The 16,921-nt window shown below is 39.2% G+C and overlaps 4 protein-coding genes across 7 annotated transcripts in view; all 4 read right to left on the bottom strand.

Moving 5' to 3' along the window:
- Positions 1-16,921, bottom strand: part of LOC133648190 (protocadherin alpha-C2-like) — a 206,226-nt gene that overhangs the window by 91,449 nt on the left and 97,856 nt on the right. Inside the window, exon 1 of one of the 4 annotated variants that reach the window (XM_062044025.1) lies at positions 6,545-9,024. The exons of the other annotated variants lie outside the window; for them this stretch is intronic. Within the exon in view, the coding sequence (XP_061900009.1) occupies positions 6,545-8,926 (2,382 nt within the window). The 5' untranslated portion in view covers positions 8,927-9,024. Of the gene's footprint in view, positions 1-6,544; positions 9,025-16,921 lie in introns of those variants that run through there. 4 annotated transcript variants of the gene reach the window in all.
- Positions 932-3,396, bottom strand: LOC133648060 (protocadherin alpha-2-like). The gene has a single exon (XM_062043841.1). It carries the CDS (start codon positions 3,344-3,346, stop codon positions 932-934), a length of 2,415 nt encoding a protein of 804 aa, XP_061899825.1. The 5' UTR covers positions 3,347-3,396.
- Positions 10,700-13,468, bottom strand: LOC133648059 (protocadherin alpha-8-like). Its single transcript, XM_062043840.1, has one exon. The coding sequence runs from the start codon at positions 13,127-13,129 to the stop codon at positions 10,700-10,702; it is 2,430 nt and encodes an 809-aa protein (XP_061899824.1). The 5' UTR covers positions 13,130-13,468.
- LOC133648058 (protocadherin alpha-10-like) lies at positions 13,243-16,750 on the bottom strand. Its single transcript, XM_062043839.1, has 2 exons — positions 14,369-16,750; positions 13,243-13,356 (listed from the first exon to the last, which is right to left on the bottom strand). The coding sequence occupies exons 1-2, from the start codon at positions 16,748-16,750 to the stop codon at positions 13,243-13,245; spliced, it is 2,496 nt and encodes an 831-aa protein (XP_061899823.1).

The following is a 16,921-nucleotide window of genomic DNA, read 5'->3' as shown; positions in this document are numbered from 1 at the left end:
TTCCCCCTAAGGTAAGCAAAACAGTGTCACAACTGATAAAAAGGTTTAGCAACAAAGATATGGTTTGAACTGACATGGGAGTAAATAATAGTTTAGGGGAAAAAACAACAGATTTCCAGCGTACATTATCAGTGTAAGGTAAAGTCTGAGTTCTAGTAAAGGTGTCTCCTTCATTAATCCAGCAATCAATCAATGCTTATTTATATAGCCCTAAATCACAAGTGTCTCAAAAGGCTGCACAAGCCACAACGACATCCTCGGTACAGAGCCCACATAATCATACTGATCAATTCAGCATCTACAGACTGAAAGGATGCCGGGAAAACCGCATCATCGCTCTTTAGTGTGTCTGAGCTAAACCACATCATACTGCTGGGTAGCTTTGGAGTAAGACCAGCTCCCGTCAGGATGGGTATGTATTCTAATTCTGCAAGAAGTGAGTTGTCCCTTTGGGTGATGAAATGCCAGTCAAATTGACAGATTTGACAGCAGCAATGTCAACATTTGCTTTAACAATGTAAAATTCCGCCAAAAATGTTTATTCCTAAAAGGTTGTGTTTACATTTTAACAAGCACGTGACGCTAGGCCATGCACACAGAATTGTCAGGACATGGAAAGCGCTGTCAACAGAAGAAAAACATTTATAATATGGAATATACATTTAAAAAATCTAATAATAAAACTTAAAAATACTTAATCGCAATACTAAATAGTTACTAGCCTCTCATCATACTTGATACCACCTGAGTCCCAACTAAACAGTATCGGTATAGCTAGCACTACAACAATCCAGCATGAAGGGCAAAAACACTGCATGGTTTCTCCATCTATTAACACATTGTGGGTGTGTATATACGTCATAAAAAGATAGCAACTTACTGTTATTGAACTACTTAGCTCTTAGATATGTATATCATATGCAGGACAGTATTAAGAAGAAACAAAACAAACAGATTTCCAGCCTACCTTGTCAGTGTTAGGTAAAGTCTGAGTCCTGGTAAAGGTGTCTCCTCCATTAATACTGATCAGTTCAGCATCAACAGGTGGATAGGGGGCGGGGAAAACCACTACGTCACTCTTGAGTGTGTCTGAGCTGAAACACACGTCATACTGCTGAGTAGCTTTGGAGTAAGACCAGCTCCCGTCAGGATGGGTGGTGATCATGGGGGCGCCGTACCTGCCGAAAGTGCCGTCTGTCTGTCTGTGGCATCTGACGGCTATTAAAGTGATGAGGCTGAGCAGAAAGATGAGCGACACGGCCACAATGGCGATGAGCAGGTACAGGTGTAAGTCGGAGAAGTTCTCCTCCTTTATGGGCACATGTCTGAACTGAGTGTGGATGTCAGCTGTGCTTTCAAGCACCACCACATCAATAGACACAGTAGCTGACAGGGAGGCTTCTCCATGATCACACACCGACACCACCAAGGGGTGACTTTTCAGGTCATTGTCACTCATTCTCCTCTTGGTGCGAATCTCCCCGGTGCTGGTTCCGATCCGGAAGAGGTTGTTGTTGTTGTTGCCTTTGGGCTCAGACAGGTGATAGGAGAGCAGTGCATTGTATCCAGAGTCTGCGTCTACAGCCCTGATCTTTGCCACAAAGTATCCCGCTTCAGCAGAGTAGGGGATGCTCTCACTGTTAATGGAGCTGTGCTCAGAATATGGCGCCAGAATGGTGGGACTGTTGTCGTTCTCATCCAGGATAAAAACATTGACAGTCACGTTGCTGCTGAGTGGAGAAACACCAGAGTCCGTGGCCTGAACTTTAAACTGGAACGTCTTTAACTTCTCATAGTCGAACGACTGCAAACTGACTATATCTCCACTCTCTGAGTTGATATTTAAAAGTGATGTAATTGGGATATTTCCAGAATAACCGTCCAACAGAGTGTATGAGACTCTTGCATTGGCGTCCAAATCAGGATCGAGTGCGTTAATGGAGCAAAGAGAATTTCCCGTTGGACTATTTTCTTTGACATAAACATTAATAACGGGCTCCGTAAAACGAGGTGCATTATCATTGACATCAGAAACACGAACAGTAATGATGCTGCTAGTGGACAGAGGAGGACTTCCTTCATCCGAGGCTATAATTGAGATATTATAAAGAGAGGTGTTTTCCCTGTCTAGTGCTCCATCAACTACTAAAGAATAATCATTTTTGTAGTTGGATTTCAGCTTAAAGGGAACCGACCCAACTACTTTACAGTTGGTCACACCGTTTTCCCCTCCATCCTTATCACTCACTGTAATTAAAGCAACTATTGTGCCTAATTCTGCGTTCTCTTTAACTGGCGTCATCAGTGACGTCACCGTTATTTCGGGGGCGTTGTCATTCACGTCAATTATCCCTATGAGCAGTTTGGCATGCGCACTACGAGGAACAGGGCCCTGATCCGTTGCTTGAACCCTCACCTCATAAGCAGGAGTTTCTTCATAATCCAGTTTACCTTTCACTGTGATTTCTCCTGTCTCTGCGTTTAGATTAAACATATTTGCTTGGTCGCTGCTACTTCGTTTAATTAAAGAATATAAGATCTGACTGTTCACGCCTTCGTCTATATCCGTGGCATTTAATTTGATCACAACTGAGCCCAGCGCGGCGTTTTCACCCACACGCACTTTATAAAGAGACTTGCTAAAAACGGGTGTATTGTCATTCACATCCAATACCACTACTCGGATGTGCAACGTGCCTGTTCTAACAGGTTTCCCGCCATCCAAAGCAGTGAGAGTCAGTTCAAGAAGAGGCTGTTTTTCTCTGTCCAAAGCTTTGTGTAACACTAGCTCAGCAGACACGCCATGTTCTCCACCGCTCTGCACATCAAGCGTAAAATGTTCATTTTGGCTCAGCTTGTAGGTCTTGACTGAATTGCTTCCTGTATCTAAATCTTCTGCCAGTGGGAGGAAATATCTCTCCCCTGGTGCGACACTTTCAGATATCTTTAAAGTGTGTACATCGTCCTCAAATGTCGGTGCGTTGTCGTTGACGTCTAAAACATGAACATTGATGCCGTGCACAGTCATTGGGTTGCTCATCACCGCCTGCATCCTCACAAAGCATTGCGCAGCGTTGGGACAAAGCTCCTCCCTATCTATTCTCTCTTTCACAAAAAGGTTCCCCGTCCTGAGATCCACGTCGACATATTTCTTACTGTCACTGGAAACAACGCGCAGGTCTCTGTTGTGCAGCTCTGGCAAATTGAGATTTAATTCCTTGGCCATGTTCCCCACCACCGTTCCTTTGTTTACCTCCTCGGAAATGGAATAGGAGAATTGGGAAGCAGATCCATCACAAAGAAAAAGCACAGCAACGATGCGAATCCAAACGTGATAGTTCTCCATAATGTAAAGAATAAACAGCAATCCAGCTCGTTCTTTATATCCACCCTTTACATATCCGACACTGGCACAAATCTCCAGCAGCCACAGCGGCTCTTCTTGCTAGAATACATGGTGAGAGACTGTCTAAACGGCAGCCAATGACATTGTAGGATCCCCGGGATGAGGAGTGGTTGTGCATAATTATTCTAGCTACGGTCTCATACGACATCTAGCGGTCAATGACTGGTAAAGCATTGAAATGTATGACAATTGTCTTAGTCACCACTAACAATGTCTTTTTTTTTAAATTACCCAACATATGTGAAAAACAATATTTATTACCCACCAAAATGTGAAAAAAATATTTACATTCTATTAGTATGGCTTATGAAGATGTGTATTCAACCAGTTCTGAATGGATATTGATGATCTGTATGTCTTACAAACCTTTTAATTTACATAATTGTAAAAGGTTAAGTCCCATGAATAAATAAACTGTAACTTTACATATAATGTATATGTCCCCATTTAAAAACAAATAAAATAATGCCGTGTATTCAACATAAAACCACAAATCCAGAAAAAAAAATATTTTGTAAGAAAATCCCTTAAAATATACTTTGCACTCGACCTAAGTTATTCCACACTTTACATATAATGTATATGTCCCCATTTAAAAACAAATAAAATAATGCTGTGTATTCAACATAAAACCACAAATCCAGAAAAAAACATATTTTGTAAGAAAATCCCTTAAAATATACTTTGCACTCGACCTAAGTTATTCCACACTTTACATATAATGTATATGTCCCCATTCAAAAAGAAATAAAATAATGCTGTGTATTCAACATAAAACCACAAATCCAGAAAAAAAAATATTTTGTAAGAAAATCCCTTAAAATATACTTTGCACTCGACCTAAGTTATTCCATACTTTACATATAATGTATATGTCCCCATTTAAAAACAAATAAAATAATGCCGTGTATTGAACATAAAACCACAAATCCAGAAAAAAACATATTTTGTAAGAAAATCCCTTAAAATATACTTTGCACTCGACCTAAGTTATTCCATACTTTACATATAATGTATATGTCCCCATTTAAAAACAAATAAAATAATGCCGTGTATTGAACATAAAACCACAAATCCAGAAAAAAACATATTTTGTAAGAAAATCCCTTAAAATATACTTTGCACTCGACCTAAGTTATTCCATACTTTACATATCATGTATATGTCCCCATTTAAAAACAAATAAAATAATGCTGTGTATTCAACATAAAACCACAAATCCAGAAAAAAATTTTTTTTGTAAGAAAATCCCTTAAAATATACTTTGCACTCGACCTAAGTTATTCCATACTTTACATATAATGTATATGTCCCCATTCAAAAACAAATAAAATAATGCCGTGTATTCAACATAAAACCACAAATCCAGAAAAAACCTATTTTGTAAGAAAATCCCTTAAAATATACTTTGCACTCGACCTAAGTTATTCCATGACATGAAAATAAATAAATAGATGAGCCTTGCTTCCTCAATGCATATTTAAAAAATAATGTTTGGCCTTCTTAAATCAGCACCATGGAGAGCGTTGCGGTTGAGGCCTATCAAATAAACCAACCAAAAGCCAGCGAACAGGCCATGCATCCATTTTCTGTATGAGTCAACAACTACCATATCACTATAAACGTATCAACTTATCAAGTTACTGGCGGCCCAAGGGCCAAATTCATTCTATTATTATTTTTTTCATTCATTTATTTATGTATTTATTTCAGGCAATGACATAAAAAAATAATAATTACAAAAAAAAAAGTACAAAGTTGACAACACATAATAATATAAATGAATATAGTGCAAAAGGTAATGTATAGTATGTAATGCATGATTGTCCAGTTTTGCCTGAAAGGAAGTGGGAAGAAGATACTTTATCTAATCCCACCCCCAGTTCTCCATTCAGTGATTATTCACATGAGTTTCACTGTCACTTTGTTTAAGAATTATAATACAAATGGTGTATCATAGTGGCATTACCACAGCTAACAATACTTATTACATTTTAGCAATAGTTTGTATCAACAATGTAGGAATAATGAATATACCAACAATGGTAATAGACAAAATACCAACAATGGTAATAGACAACATAGCAATAATGGTAATAGACAACATAGCAATAATGGTAATAGACAACATAACAATAATGGTAATAGACAACATAGCAACAATGGTAATAGACAACATAGCAACAATGGTAAGGAAACATTGAGCACATGTTAACACTTTGAGACAGAGTACAACAGCAGGTCAAATTAAAGACCCTCATCTCTATATTTGAACCAGACCCCATGTTTGTATAATAGTTTAAATAGAATACTAGTTTGGCATTGCTTGTGTTGTAAGTCCAGTTTCTTCCATAGTTTCACTGCGCATACAGACACACAAAAACGTTTACGAGTGGTTTGAGCTCTCGGCAATGAGAAATCCGGGCCGGGAATGACACCAGACAGCCCCCCCGAGTTCAGTTCAAAACTTGGAAGAGACTTTATCATTTTTGCAGCAAATTAAATATATTAAAACCACGAAGCACTCCTGTTGTATAGAGGAACTTGGACCATGTCAAAAAACACTGGTAGGTCTTCTCATTAGCATTTTAGTCTCCTAACGGCCAGTGTCCATAAGTGCACACTTGTATTTTGCTTAAAATGGTTGTTTTTTTAATATGTAATTATGACAAAATGATTAAAAACAAATGTCCACTACAGAGAATTGTTCTCAAAATAAGCACGTTAGTGATAATGGTAAAGAAAGCTGTCTTGTCCACCGGTCCCTCGCTTTTTTAGACATTTAGTTGAATAGCCCTGCTCTAAATAAACATTTGAATAATCTACTTAAGTACATGATTCTTTGTGAATACATAAACAATAATTTAGATTTTTTTACTGCACATATTTGTCTTTTTTTCCCAACTTGGGCCTTAAAATTGTGAAATATAACAATTGCTCCAAGTATGCTATTTTCAACTTTCATTAAATGAACAACTTATACTGCAATAACTAAACTAATGGGATTTCTAAAAAATAAATGTTATTAAGCAGGTATGTCACAGGTGAACAAGCAACAGAGCAGCAACAATATAGTTTGCTTTAAATGAAGAGAATAGACAATCAATTAAGAAGAAAAAACAACACATTTCAGCCTACCTTTTCATTAGGTAAAGTCTGGGTCCTGGTAAAGGTATCCCCTCCATTAATACTGATCAATTCAGCATCTACAGGCGGGTACGGCGTGGGGAAAACCACTACGTCACTCTTGAGTGTGTCTGAGCTGAAACACACGTCATACTGCTGAGTAGCTTTGGAGTAAGACCAGCTCCCGTCAGGATGGGTGGTGATCATGGGGGCGCCGTACCTGCCGAAAGTGCCGTCTGTCTGTCTGTGGCATCTGACGGCTACTAAAGTGATGAGGCTGAGCAGAAAGATGAGCGACACGGCCACAATGGCGATGAGCAGGTACAGGTGTAAGTCGGAGAAGTTCTCCTCCTTTATGGGCACATGTGTGAACTGAGTGTGGATGTCAGCTGTGCTTTCAAGCACCACCACATCAATAGACACAGTAGCTGACAGGGAGGCTTCTCCATGATCACACACCGACACCACCAAGGGGTGACTTTTCAGGTCATTGTCACTCATTCTCCTCTTGGTGCGAATCTCCCCGGTGCTGGTTCCGATCCGGAAGAGGTTGTTGTTGTTGCCTTTGGGCTCAGACAGGTGATAGGAGAGCAGTGCATTGTATCCAGAGTCTGCGTCTACAGCCCTGATCTTTGCCACAAAGTATCCCACTTCAGCAGAATATGGGATGCTCTCACTGTTAGCGGAGCTGTGCTCAGAATATGGCGCCAAAATGGTGGGACTGTTGTCATTCTCATCCAGGATAAAAACGTTGACAGTCACGTTGCTGCTGAGTGGAGGAACACCAGAGTCCGTGGCCTGGACTTTAAACTGGAACGTCTTTAACTTCTCATAGTCAAAGGACTGCAAACTGACTATATCTCCACTCTCTGAGTTGATGTTTATCATTGAAGCGATTTGTGTAGATTTTGAAGAACTGTCAATCAAATGATAAGCTGCTTTTGCATTTTCAACTGAATCAGCATCCGTGGTTGTCAAAGTGTAAACATTCGTTCCCACTGGAGTGTTCTCCTTTAGATATACATTAATTACAGGCTCCATGAATCGAGGTGGGTTGTCATTAACATCAGAAACCTGAATGGTGACGACGCTTGTCGTGGACAAAGGAGGACTGCCTTCATCGGTGGCTGTTAGTGTTAGAAGATATTGTGACACACCTTCCCTGTCAAGCGGCCCGTCCACCAACAACGAGTAGTAGTTCTTATAGTTAGAATTTAAAACAAATGGTACTGATCCAGCAATGTCACACTTTGTTCGGCCATTCTTGCCGCCGTCCTTATCCGTAATCGTCACCATGGCAACCGCCGTGCCTATTTCTGCATCCTCTTTAACTGGACTCATGAGTGATGACACGATGATTTCAGGTGCGTTGTCATTCACATCGATGACTTCCACTAAAACCTTGCTGTGCGCCAAACGAGGAGGATTGCCTTTGTCCCGCACTTGAACACGGATCTCATACGCTTGAGTTTCTTCATAATTAATTTCACCCTTGACGGTGATTTCGCCAGTGTTTTCATTTAGAGTAAACTTATCATCGGGGTTAAAATGTCCTCTTTCTACAAAGGAATAGGCCAGATGACTGTTTACGCCGTCATCTAAATCAGTAGCAGACAGAGTTACCAGCACGTTGCCAATATCGGCATTCTCAACAACTTGGACCTTATAGAGGGATTTGCTAAACAAAGGAGAATTGTCGTTTACATCAAGGACATTTATTTGTATTTGTATGGTGCCCGATTTAGGAGGTTTTCCTCCATCTATGGCCGTGAGCGTGAGCTCAACTACAGCCTGCGTTTCTCGATCTAATGCTTTTTGCAGTACGAGCTCAGCCGAGGCACGATCGCTGTTGCTTTGTAAATCCAAAACAAAATAGTCATTCGGGTTTAATTTGTAAGTCTTCACAGAGTTTGCACCCACGTCGGCATCATGAGCTATCGGAAGCGGATGCCTCTCACCAAGAAACGTGTTTTCATACATATTTATTGTTGTTATTTCTTCAAGAAAAACAGGTGCATTGTCATTAATATCATTAATCACAACCTCAATTCGATGGAGCCTGCGAGGGTTACTCAATGCAGCTTCTATATTTAAAGAGCATTTCATTACATTTGGACACAGCTCCTCTCTGTCTATCCTCTCGCTAACGACCAGTAATCCAGACTCTAAATTAATGTCAAAATACCGTCTTTTGTACCCGGAGGTTATCTGCAGGCCCGTGGATTGAAGTTGCTGCACATTGAGGTTTAAATCCTTAGCAAGGTTCCCCACTGCCGTCCCTTTGTTTACCTCCTCCGATACGGAGTAGACTATCTGAGCCGTGGTCCAGCCGCACAGACAAAGCAGAATAACAAACACGCCCTCAGCCGTATTCCATTGTTCCCGGGATGCCATAGCAACTCAGATAAATAGCACAATTGTTGCCTTTGGTAAATCCACATTCAGTAATATCCGTTTAAGTATCCATTCTCGCTGATGTCTTTCTCCGTGTGGCTCGCCTTGACTCTATCGACGCTTGGCCCAGCCCACACGATGACGTTTCGTTCAGGGAGGGTTTTCTGCACGGCAGATGTGGATATTTTTTTGCACGGTCTAGAGGGACATCTTGTGACAGTTATAGAGAAGTGCAACATTAAATTAAAAGTAAATGATTTTTTTTTAACTTGGTTCTACACTAAAGTTTATATACTCTCTATCACCCCAAAACACACCAACTTAGCTTGTTGTCTCTTACTAAAATGTGAACTGTTATTGTATTGGCATTGTATTTTCCTTTATAAATTTCCCTCTATTCATGTACTTGACATTAACTAAAGAAAATACAAGGTATTTAGACTGAAAAAATAATAATAGCCAACCCATGCACATAACTAAAAACAAACACCTAAAAGACGGCAAATACTGTATACTCCATTGATGTCAGGACCACGGATAGCGTCCAATACAATGTGGATCGCAAACTCCGAGGAAATTATTCAACTTGTAATTATTCAGTACTTTTCAACACTTCATTCACCAGTGGTCACCAAACTTTTTGAGCCAAAGACCCCTCAGCCAAGAACCAAGGCAATGTATATCCCCCACAACCCACCGTTGTGTGGTAAAGGCATGTTTTTGTTCTATAGAAATATATATATATATATATATATATATATATATATATATATATATATATATATATATATATATATATATATACACACATATATTATACATATATGTATATATATTTATATCTATATATTTATATATATATATATATATATATATATATATATATATATATATATATATATATATATATATATATATATATATATATATATATATATATATATATATATATATATATATATATATATGTATATATATATATATATATACATACATACACATATATTATACATATATGTATATATATATATATATATATATATATATATATATATATATATATATATATATATATATATATATATATATATATATATATATATATATATATATATATATTTATATATATATATATATATATATATATATATATATATATATACATATTTATATATAAATATATATATATATATACATATATACATGTACATATATACATATATACATATATACATGTATATATATATATATATGTATGTATGTATGTATGTATGTATGTATGTATGTATGTATGTATGTATGTATGTATGTATATATATATATATATATATATATATATATATATATATACATATATATATATATATATATATATATATATATATATATATATACATATATATATAATATACATACATTCTTATTCTTTTTTTTCAGACACATGTTTTTGTTAGTATTAGTTATCAATATTAAGATGGTTTCATCATTGTGCTCTTTTCTTTTTATTTGCAATGAAGAAGTGTTTAAAACAATCTACTCTGGACAACAATCAATACACAAGGAACACATTTCTTCTGAGCCACATCACTGACACTAATTCGATTACCACACCTGCCTGCCACGTCAACTTTTCTCACCACACCTCTTGCACATTTACCAAGAAAGTCCAGATCAATGAATCATCAGTAGAGCCAATCTCAACACACATTTTATGTGACCATACAGCTAGGCCATTATACTTTAAGTATTGTGTATATCGATACATGTCAAAGACTATTTGAAATAATGTATTGTGCTTACCTTATCAGTGTTAGGTAAAGTCTGAGTCCTGGTAAAGGTGTCTCCTCCATTAATACTGATCAGTTCAGCATCTACAGGTGGATAGGGGGCGGGGAAAACCACTACGTCACTCTTGAGTGTGTCTGAGCTGAAACACACGTCATACTGCTGAGTAGCTTTGGAGTAAGACCAGCTCCCGTCAGGATGGGTGGTGATCATGGGGGCGCCGTACCTGCCGAAAGTGCCCTCTGTCTGTCTGTGGCATCTGACGGCTACTAAAGTGATGAGGCTGAGCAGAAAGATGAGTGACACGGCCACAATGGCGATGAGCAGGTACAGGTGTAAGTCGGAGAAGTTCTCGTCCTTTATGGGCACATGTCTGAACTGAGTGTGGATGTCAGCTGTGCTTTCAAGCACCACCACATCAATAGACACAGTAGCTGACAGGGAGGCTTCTCCATGATCACACACCGACACCACCAAGGGGTGACTTTTCAGGTCATTGTCACTCATTCTCCTCTTGGTGCGAATCTCCCCGGTGCTGGTTCCGATCCGGAAGAGGTTGTTGCTGCCTTTGGGCTCAGACAGGTGATAGGAGAGCAGTGCATTGTATCCAGAGTCTGCGTCTACAGCCCTGATCTTTGCCACAAAGTATCCCGCTTCAGCGGAATAGGGGATGTTCTCACTGTTAACGGAGCTGTGCTCAAAATATGGTGCCAAAATGGTGGGACTGTTGTCATTCTCATCCAAGGTAAAAATGTTGACAGTCACGTTGCTGCTGAGTGGAGGAACACCAGAGTCTGTGGCCTGAACTTTGAACTGGAACGTCTTTAACTTCTCATAGTCAAAGGACTGCAAACTGACTATATCTCCACTCTCTGAGTTGATGTTTATCATTGTAGTTAGTGGCATGGAGTCAGTGCTACTTTGTACAAATGCATAACTCACTCGCCCATTTTGATCAATGTCGTCATCAGCTGCAGTCACTCTATGAATTACTGCTCCTGGTGGACTATTTTCTTTGATGTAAACATTAATGAGGGGCTCTGAGAAGTGAGGCGGGTTGTCATTAACATCTGAGATGTGCACATTAATAACACTGGTGCTGGACAGAGGTGGACTTCCTTCATCAGTTGCAGTGATGCTAATAGTGTACATAGATACACTCTCTCTGTCAAGAGGACCATCAACAACTAAAGAATATGAATTCCTATAATTTGACTCAAGTTTAAAAGGCACATTGTTGTTAATTTTACTTTGCACCAAACCATTTTTACCTCCATCTTTGTCCAACACAGAGACAATTGCAATGGCAGTTCCAATTGTTGCATCTTCTTTTACTGTGTTTAACAATGATGTCACTGAAATTTCAGGGGCATTGTCATTGACATCTAAAACTTCTATTAATAATTTGGTGTGTGAAGTCCTCGGAAAAACAGCCCTATCAGTGGCTTGTACTCGAATATCAAAACGATTCTTGACTTCAAAGTTTAATTGTTTGATGTTTGTAACAGTTCCACTTGTTTCGTCAATAGCAAATAAACCATTCTGTTTCCCTCGGCCCACGTCACTGAAAGAATAAATCACTTGCCCATTTTGTCCTGCGTCTAAGTCAGTGGCATTTAGTGTTATTATCGATGTACCTATGTCAATATTTTCGTATACACTAGCTTTATATAACTGTTGGCTGAATACAGGAGCATTATCATTAATGTCCAGTACATTGACAACAATAGTCATAGTTCCTGATTTAGCTGGTGTTCCTCCATCAGTAGCAGTCAATGTGAGTTTGATCATGGGCTGTTTCTCTCGGTCTAAAAGCTTCTGAAGCACTAACTCTGGAGTTGCACTCTCTCCCTTATGTACATCAAGAGAGAAATGTTCATTCTGACTGAGCTTGTATGAATTTACTGTATTTTTACCAACGTCTGCATCAAGAGCCGCATGCAGAGGAAATTTTGTGCTCACCTCTGTGTTTTCTGTGATATTTAACACTTGCATTTTGCTAATAAATATAGGATAATTGTCATTTACATCTAATATTATGATCTCAATTCGATACAGTTTCAACGGATTATTGATCACAGCCTCCACGCTGAGTGAACATTTGGATTGGTCTCCACACAGTTCCTCTCGATCTATTCTCTCATTAACATAGAGGACTCCAGTCTTTAGGTTTACCTCCAAATATTTCTTCTTGCCAGTCCAAACAATCTGAAACATGCGGGACTCCAAATCCTGGACGTTTAGGTTCAAGTCCTTAGCAATGTTCCCCACAAAAGTCCCCGCATTCACCTCCTCCGCCACAGAGTAAGAGAGCTGGCCGCACACCGCTTCCCGGTAACACTCCAGCAGCACAAAGAGCACAAAAATCCGCACTGAGCTCCATCTTTTTGCAGTAGTCATCATTCCATACGTCCACATAAGGCATACAAAAGGATGACCAACACCTTCCGAAAATATATATCCAAAAATAGAAGAAATATGTCGACAGACATGCAGACAAAAATGCTTGTCGAGGTCTTCTCTCTCATCCTCTAATCTCTTTGTTTCACTCGGAGGGGACCGACGTCCTCCTCTCTGGGAGGAGTCCAGACCAACCCACGAACGTTTTTACAATATCCTGGTCTGTATCGCCCTCCAGTGGTCACCTTCCAGAAGTACACACAACACCACCAAGGCAATACAATACAGTACTTGCCAGCAATTAAACATTATCTATTTACTTTTTACACTATTAAAAACACATTCTATGGGTAGCATCATTTGTTTCATATTTGTCTCTTCGGGATTCATTGTAAGTTAATACTAAATGTTTTTTTTTTTAAGGTAAGCCAAATACTATACAAAGAAGACAAATGTTATAGTTGTTATAACATTTAAGTGCCATTATACTCATAAACATTACAACCCACACACTATTTCCCTTTAGAATAAAAAAAGGGGTTTTGAAGTATCACATTGTGTAACAGGCGTAGACTGTGTCTAAAATGATTTTATATTAATCAGTTGTTGTCTTCCATGCAGAGCACATTTCTTAGTCTTATTAAAAACAACACATAATCAGCACCGTGGATAAGGACATATACAATAATAACCAACACTGTGAGGTCTAGCGTAAAGTTCCTCAACATTTTTATAGTAGAATGATCAATTGTTTTATTCTGTTTTTTTATTCACTATTTGGACAAGACTAATAAAGCACAGGCAATGTAAGTTCACATACATTGGTATGTATATTTCATTAAAACACCTTTGTATCCATCAACAGCATTAGTCATCTAACCGTCTCTGTGCTTTGTAGAAAAACAAAACATATACAATAATGAAGCACCTATTTGACTTTATCTTAGGCAACCAACAGGTTTGTAGGTGACTGAAAAAACATAACTACTAAGATTTTACAGTTGTAAGAAAGACAAAGACCAATATAACTTAATGTTTTATAATTTTAAATTAATCACTAAGGGTAACTGTCCCATCAAATATATTGCTGGAGAGACAAAGCACAATGTTTGAAATCATTCTCAGTGCAAGGTAAAGAAGAAGGGACATGACTGTTCTCAATGTAGACATGTCATTTTCCCCCAAACTATTCAAAACAATATATCAACGCATCTACGGTGATATACATAAAAGCCAGAGGATGTGTATTGGACTCACCTTATCAGTGTTAGGTAAAGTCTGATTCCTGGTAAAGGTGTCTCCTCCATTGATACTGATTAATTCGGCATCAACAGGTGGATAGGGTGTCGGGAAAACCACTACGTCACTCTTGAGTGTGTCTGAGCTGAAACACACGTCATACTGCTGAGTAGCTTTGGAGTAAGACCAGCTCCCGTCAGGATGGGTGGTGATCATGGGGGCGCCGTACCTGCCGAAAGTGCCGTCTGTCTGTCTGTGGCATCTGACGGCTACTAAAGTGATGAGGCTGAGCAGAAAGATGAGTGACACGGCCACAATGGCGATGAGCAGGTACAGGTGTAAGTCGGAGAAGTTCTCCTCCTTTATGGGCACATGTCTGAACTGAGTGTGGATGTCAGCTGTGCTTTCAAGCACCACCACATCAATAGACACAGTAGCTGACAGGGAGGCTTCTCCATGATCACACACCGACACCACCAAGGGGTGACTTTTCAGGTCATTGTCACTCATTCTCCTCTTGGTGCGAATCTCCCCGGTGCTGGTTCCGATCCGGAAGAGGTTGTTGTTGTTGCCTTTGGGCTCAGACAGGTGATAGGAGAGCAGTGCATTGTATCCAGAGTCTGCATCTACAGCCCTGATCTTTGCCACAAAGTATCCCGCTTCAGCAGAGTAGGGGATGCTCTCACTGTTAATGGAGCTGTGCTCAGAATATGGCGCCAGAATGGTGGGACTGTTGTCATTCTCATCCAAGATAAAAGCATTCACAGTCACGTTGCTGCTGAGTGGAGGAACACCAGAGTCTGTGGCCTGAACTTTGAACTGGAACGTCTTTAACTTCTCATAGTCAAAGGACTGCAAACTGACTATATCTCCACTCTCTGAGTTGATGTTTATCATTGTAGTTAGTGGCATGGAGTCAGTGCTACTTTGCACAAAGGAATAACTCACTCGCCCATTTTGATCAATGTCGTCCTCAACTGCAGTCACTCTATGAATTACTGCTCCTGGTGGACTATTTTCTTTGATGTAAACATTAATGAGGGGCTCTGAGAAGTGAGGCGGGTTGTCATTAACATCTGAGATGTGCACATTAATAACACTGGTGCTGGACAGAGGTGGACTTCCTTCATCAGTTGCAGTGATGCTAATAGTGTACATAGATACACTCTCTCTGTCAAGAGGACCATCAACAACTAAAGAATAGGAATTCTTATAATTTGACTGGAGTTTAAAAGGCACATTGTTGTTAATTTTACTGTGCACCAAACCATTTTTACCTCCATCTTTGTCCAGCACAGAGACAATTGCAATGGCAGTTCCAATTGTTGCATCTTCCGGCACTGTGTTTAACAATGATGTCACTGAAATTTCAGGGGCATTGTCATTGACATCTAAAACTTCTATTAAAAGTTTGGTGTGAGATGTTTGCGGAGGAGAACCTCCATCTCTGGCTTTTACTCTAAGTTCAAATCTATTATTTTCTTCAAAGTCAATATTTTGTTTGTTTGTTACAGTTCCATTTTTTTCATCAATTGAGAACATATTTGTTTGTTTATCTCTTCCTCCTGCAGTGAAATAATACATGACTTGTCCATGCTGTCCTGCATCTAAATCAGTAGCATTTAATGTTATTATTGATGTACCAATTTTTATATTCTCGTATATTGTAGCTTTGTATAGACTTTGACTGAATACAGGAACATTGTCATTGATGTCCAGTACATTGACAACAATAGTCATAGTTCCTGATTTAGCTGGTGTTCCTCCATCAATAGCAGTCAATGTGAGTGTGATCATGGACTGTCTTTCTCGGTCTAAAAGCCTCTGAAGCACTAATTCTGGCGTTGCAATTTCTCCTTTCTGTGACTCAAGAATAAAATTGTCATTTTGACTGAGCTTGTATGAATTTATTGTATTTTTACCAACATCTGCGTCATGAGGTGCATGCAGAGGGAATTTAGTTCCCACTGCTGTGTTCTCAGTAATGTTCAACATCTCAAATTGTGGAAAAAACGAAGGATAATTGTCATTTACGTCTAATATTGTAATTTCAATACGGTACAGTTTTAGCGGATTATTAATCACAGCCTCCACACTGAGTGAACATTTGGATTGGTCTCCACACAGTTCCTCTCGATCTATTCTCTCATTAACATAGAGGACTCCAGTCCGAAGGTTTACCTCCAAATATTTCTTCTTGCCTCCTGCAACGATCTGAAACATGCGGGACTCCAAATCCTGGACGTTTAGGTTCAAATCCTTAGCAACGTTCCCCACAACGGTCCCCGCATTCACCTCCTCCGCCACAGAGTAAGAGAGCTGGCCGCACACCGCTTCCCAGTAACACTCCAGCAGCACAAAGAGCAAGAACATCCGCACTGATCTTCCTGCAGCATTCATCGTTCCATACATCCACGTAAGGCATGAAGAAAAGATGCCCAACACTTGACGGAATTGTGTATCCAAAATAGAATAAATATATCGGCAGACAGTGCAGACAAAAAATGCTTGTCGTGATCTCCTCTCTCACTGACTAATCTCTTTGTTTCCCTCGGAGGGGACGACGTCCTC

Source organism: Entelurus aequoreus, linkage group LG04 (assembly GCF_033978785.1).
Source record: "Entelurus aequoreus isolate RoL-2023_Sb linkage group LG04, RoL_Eaeq_v1.1, whole genome shotgun sequence".
Lineage (NCBI taxonomy): Eukaryota > Metazoa > Chordata > Actinopteri > Syngnathiformes > Syngnathidae > Entelurus > Entelurus aequoreus.
The sequence above is the reverse complement of the archived record's forward strand: the minus strand, read 5'-3'. Positions and strand labels throughout refer to the sequence as shown.

Excerpts from the sequence above, each read along its gene's own strand:
- LOC133648060 (XM_062043841.1), bottom strand. The coding sequence starts at position 3,346 with ATGGAGAACTATCACGTTTGGATTCGCATCGTTGCTGTGCTTTTTCTT.
- LOC133648059 (XM_062043840.1), bottom strand. The coding sequence starts at position 13,129 with ATGTGGACGTATGGAATGATGACTACTGCAAAAAGATGGAGCTCAGTG.
- LOC133648058 (XM_062043839.1), bottom strand. The coding sequence starts at position 16,750 with ATGAATGCTGCAGGAAGATCAGTGCGGATGTTCTTGCTCTTTGTGCTG. Across the intron at positions 13,357-14,368 it reads CTTTACCTAACACTGATAAG|GTGACCACTGGAGGGCGATA; the intron begins GTGAGTCCAATA and ends TACTTCTGGAAG.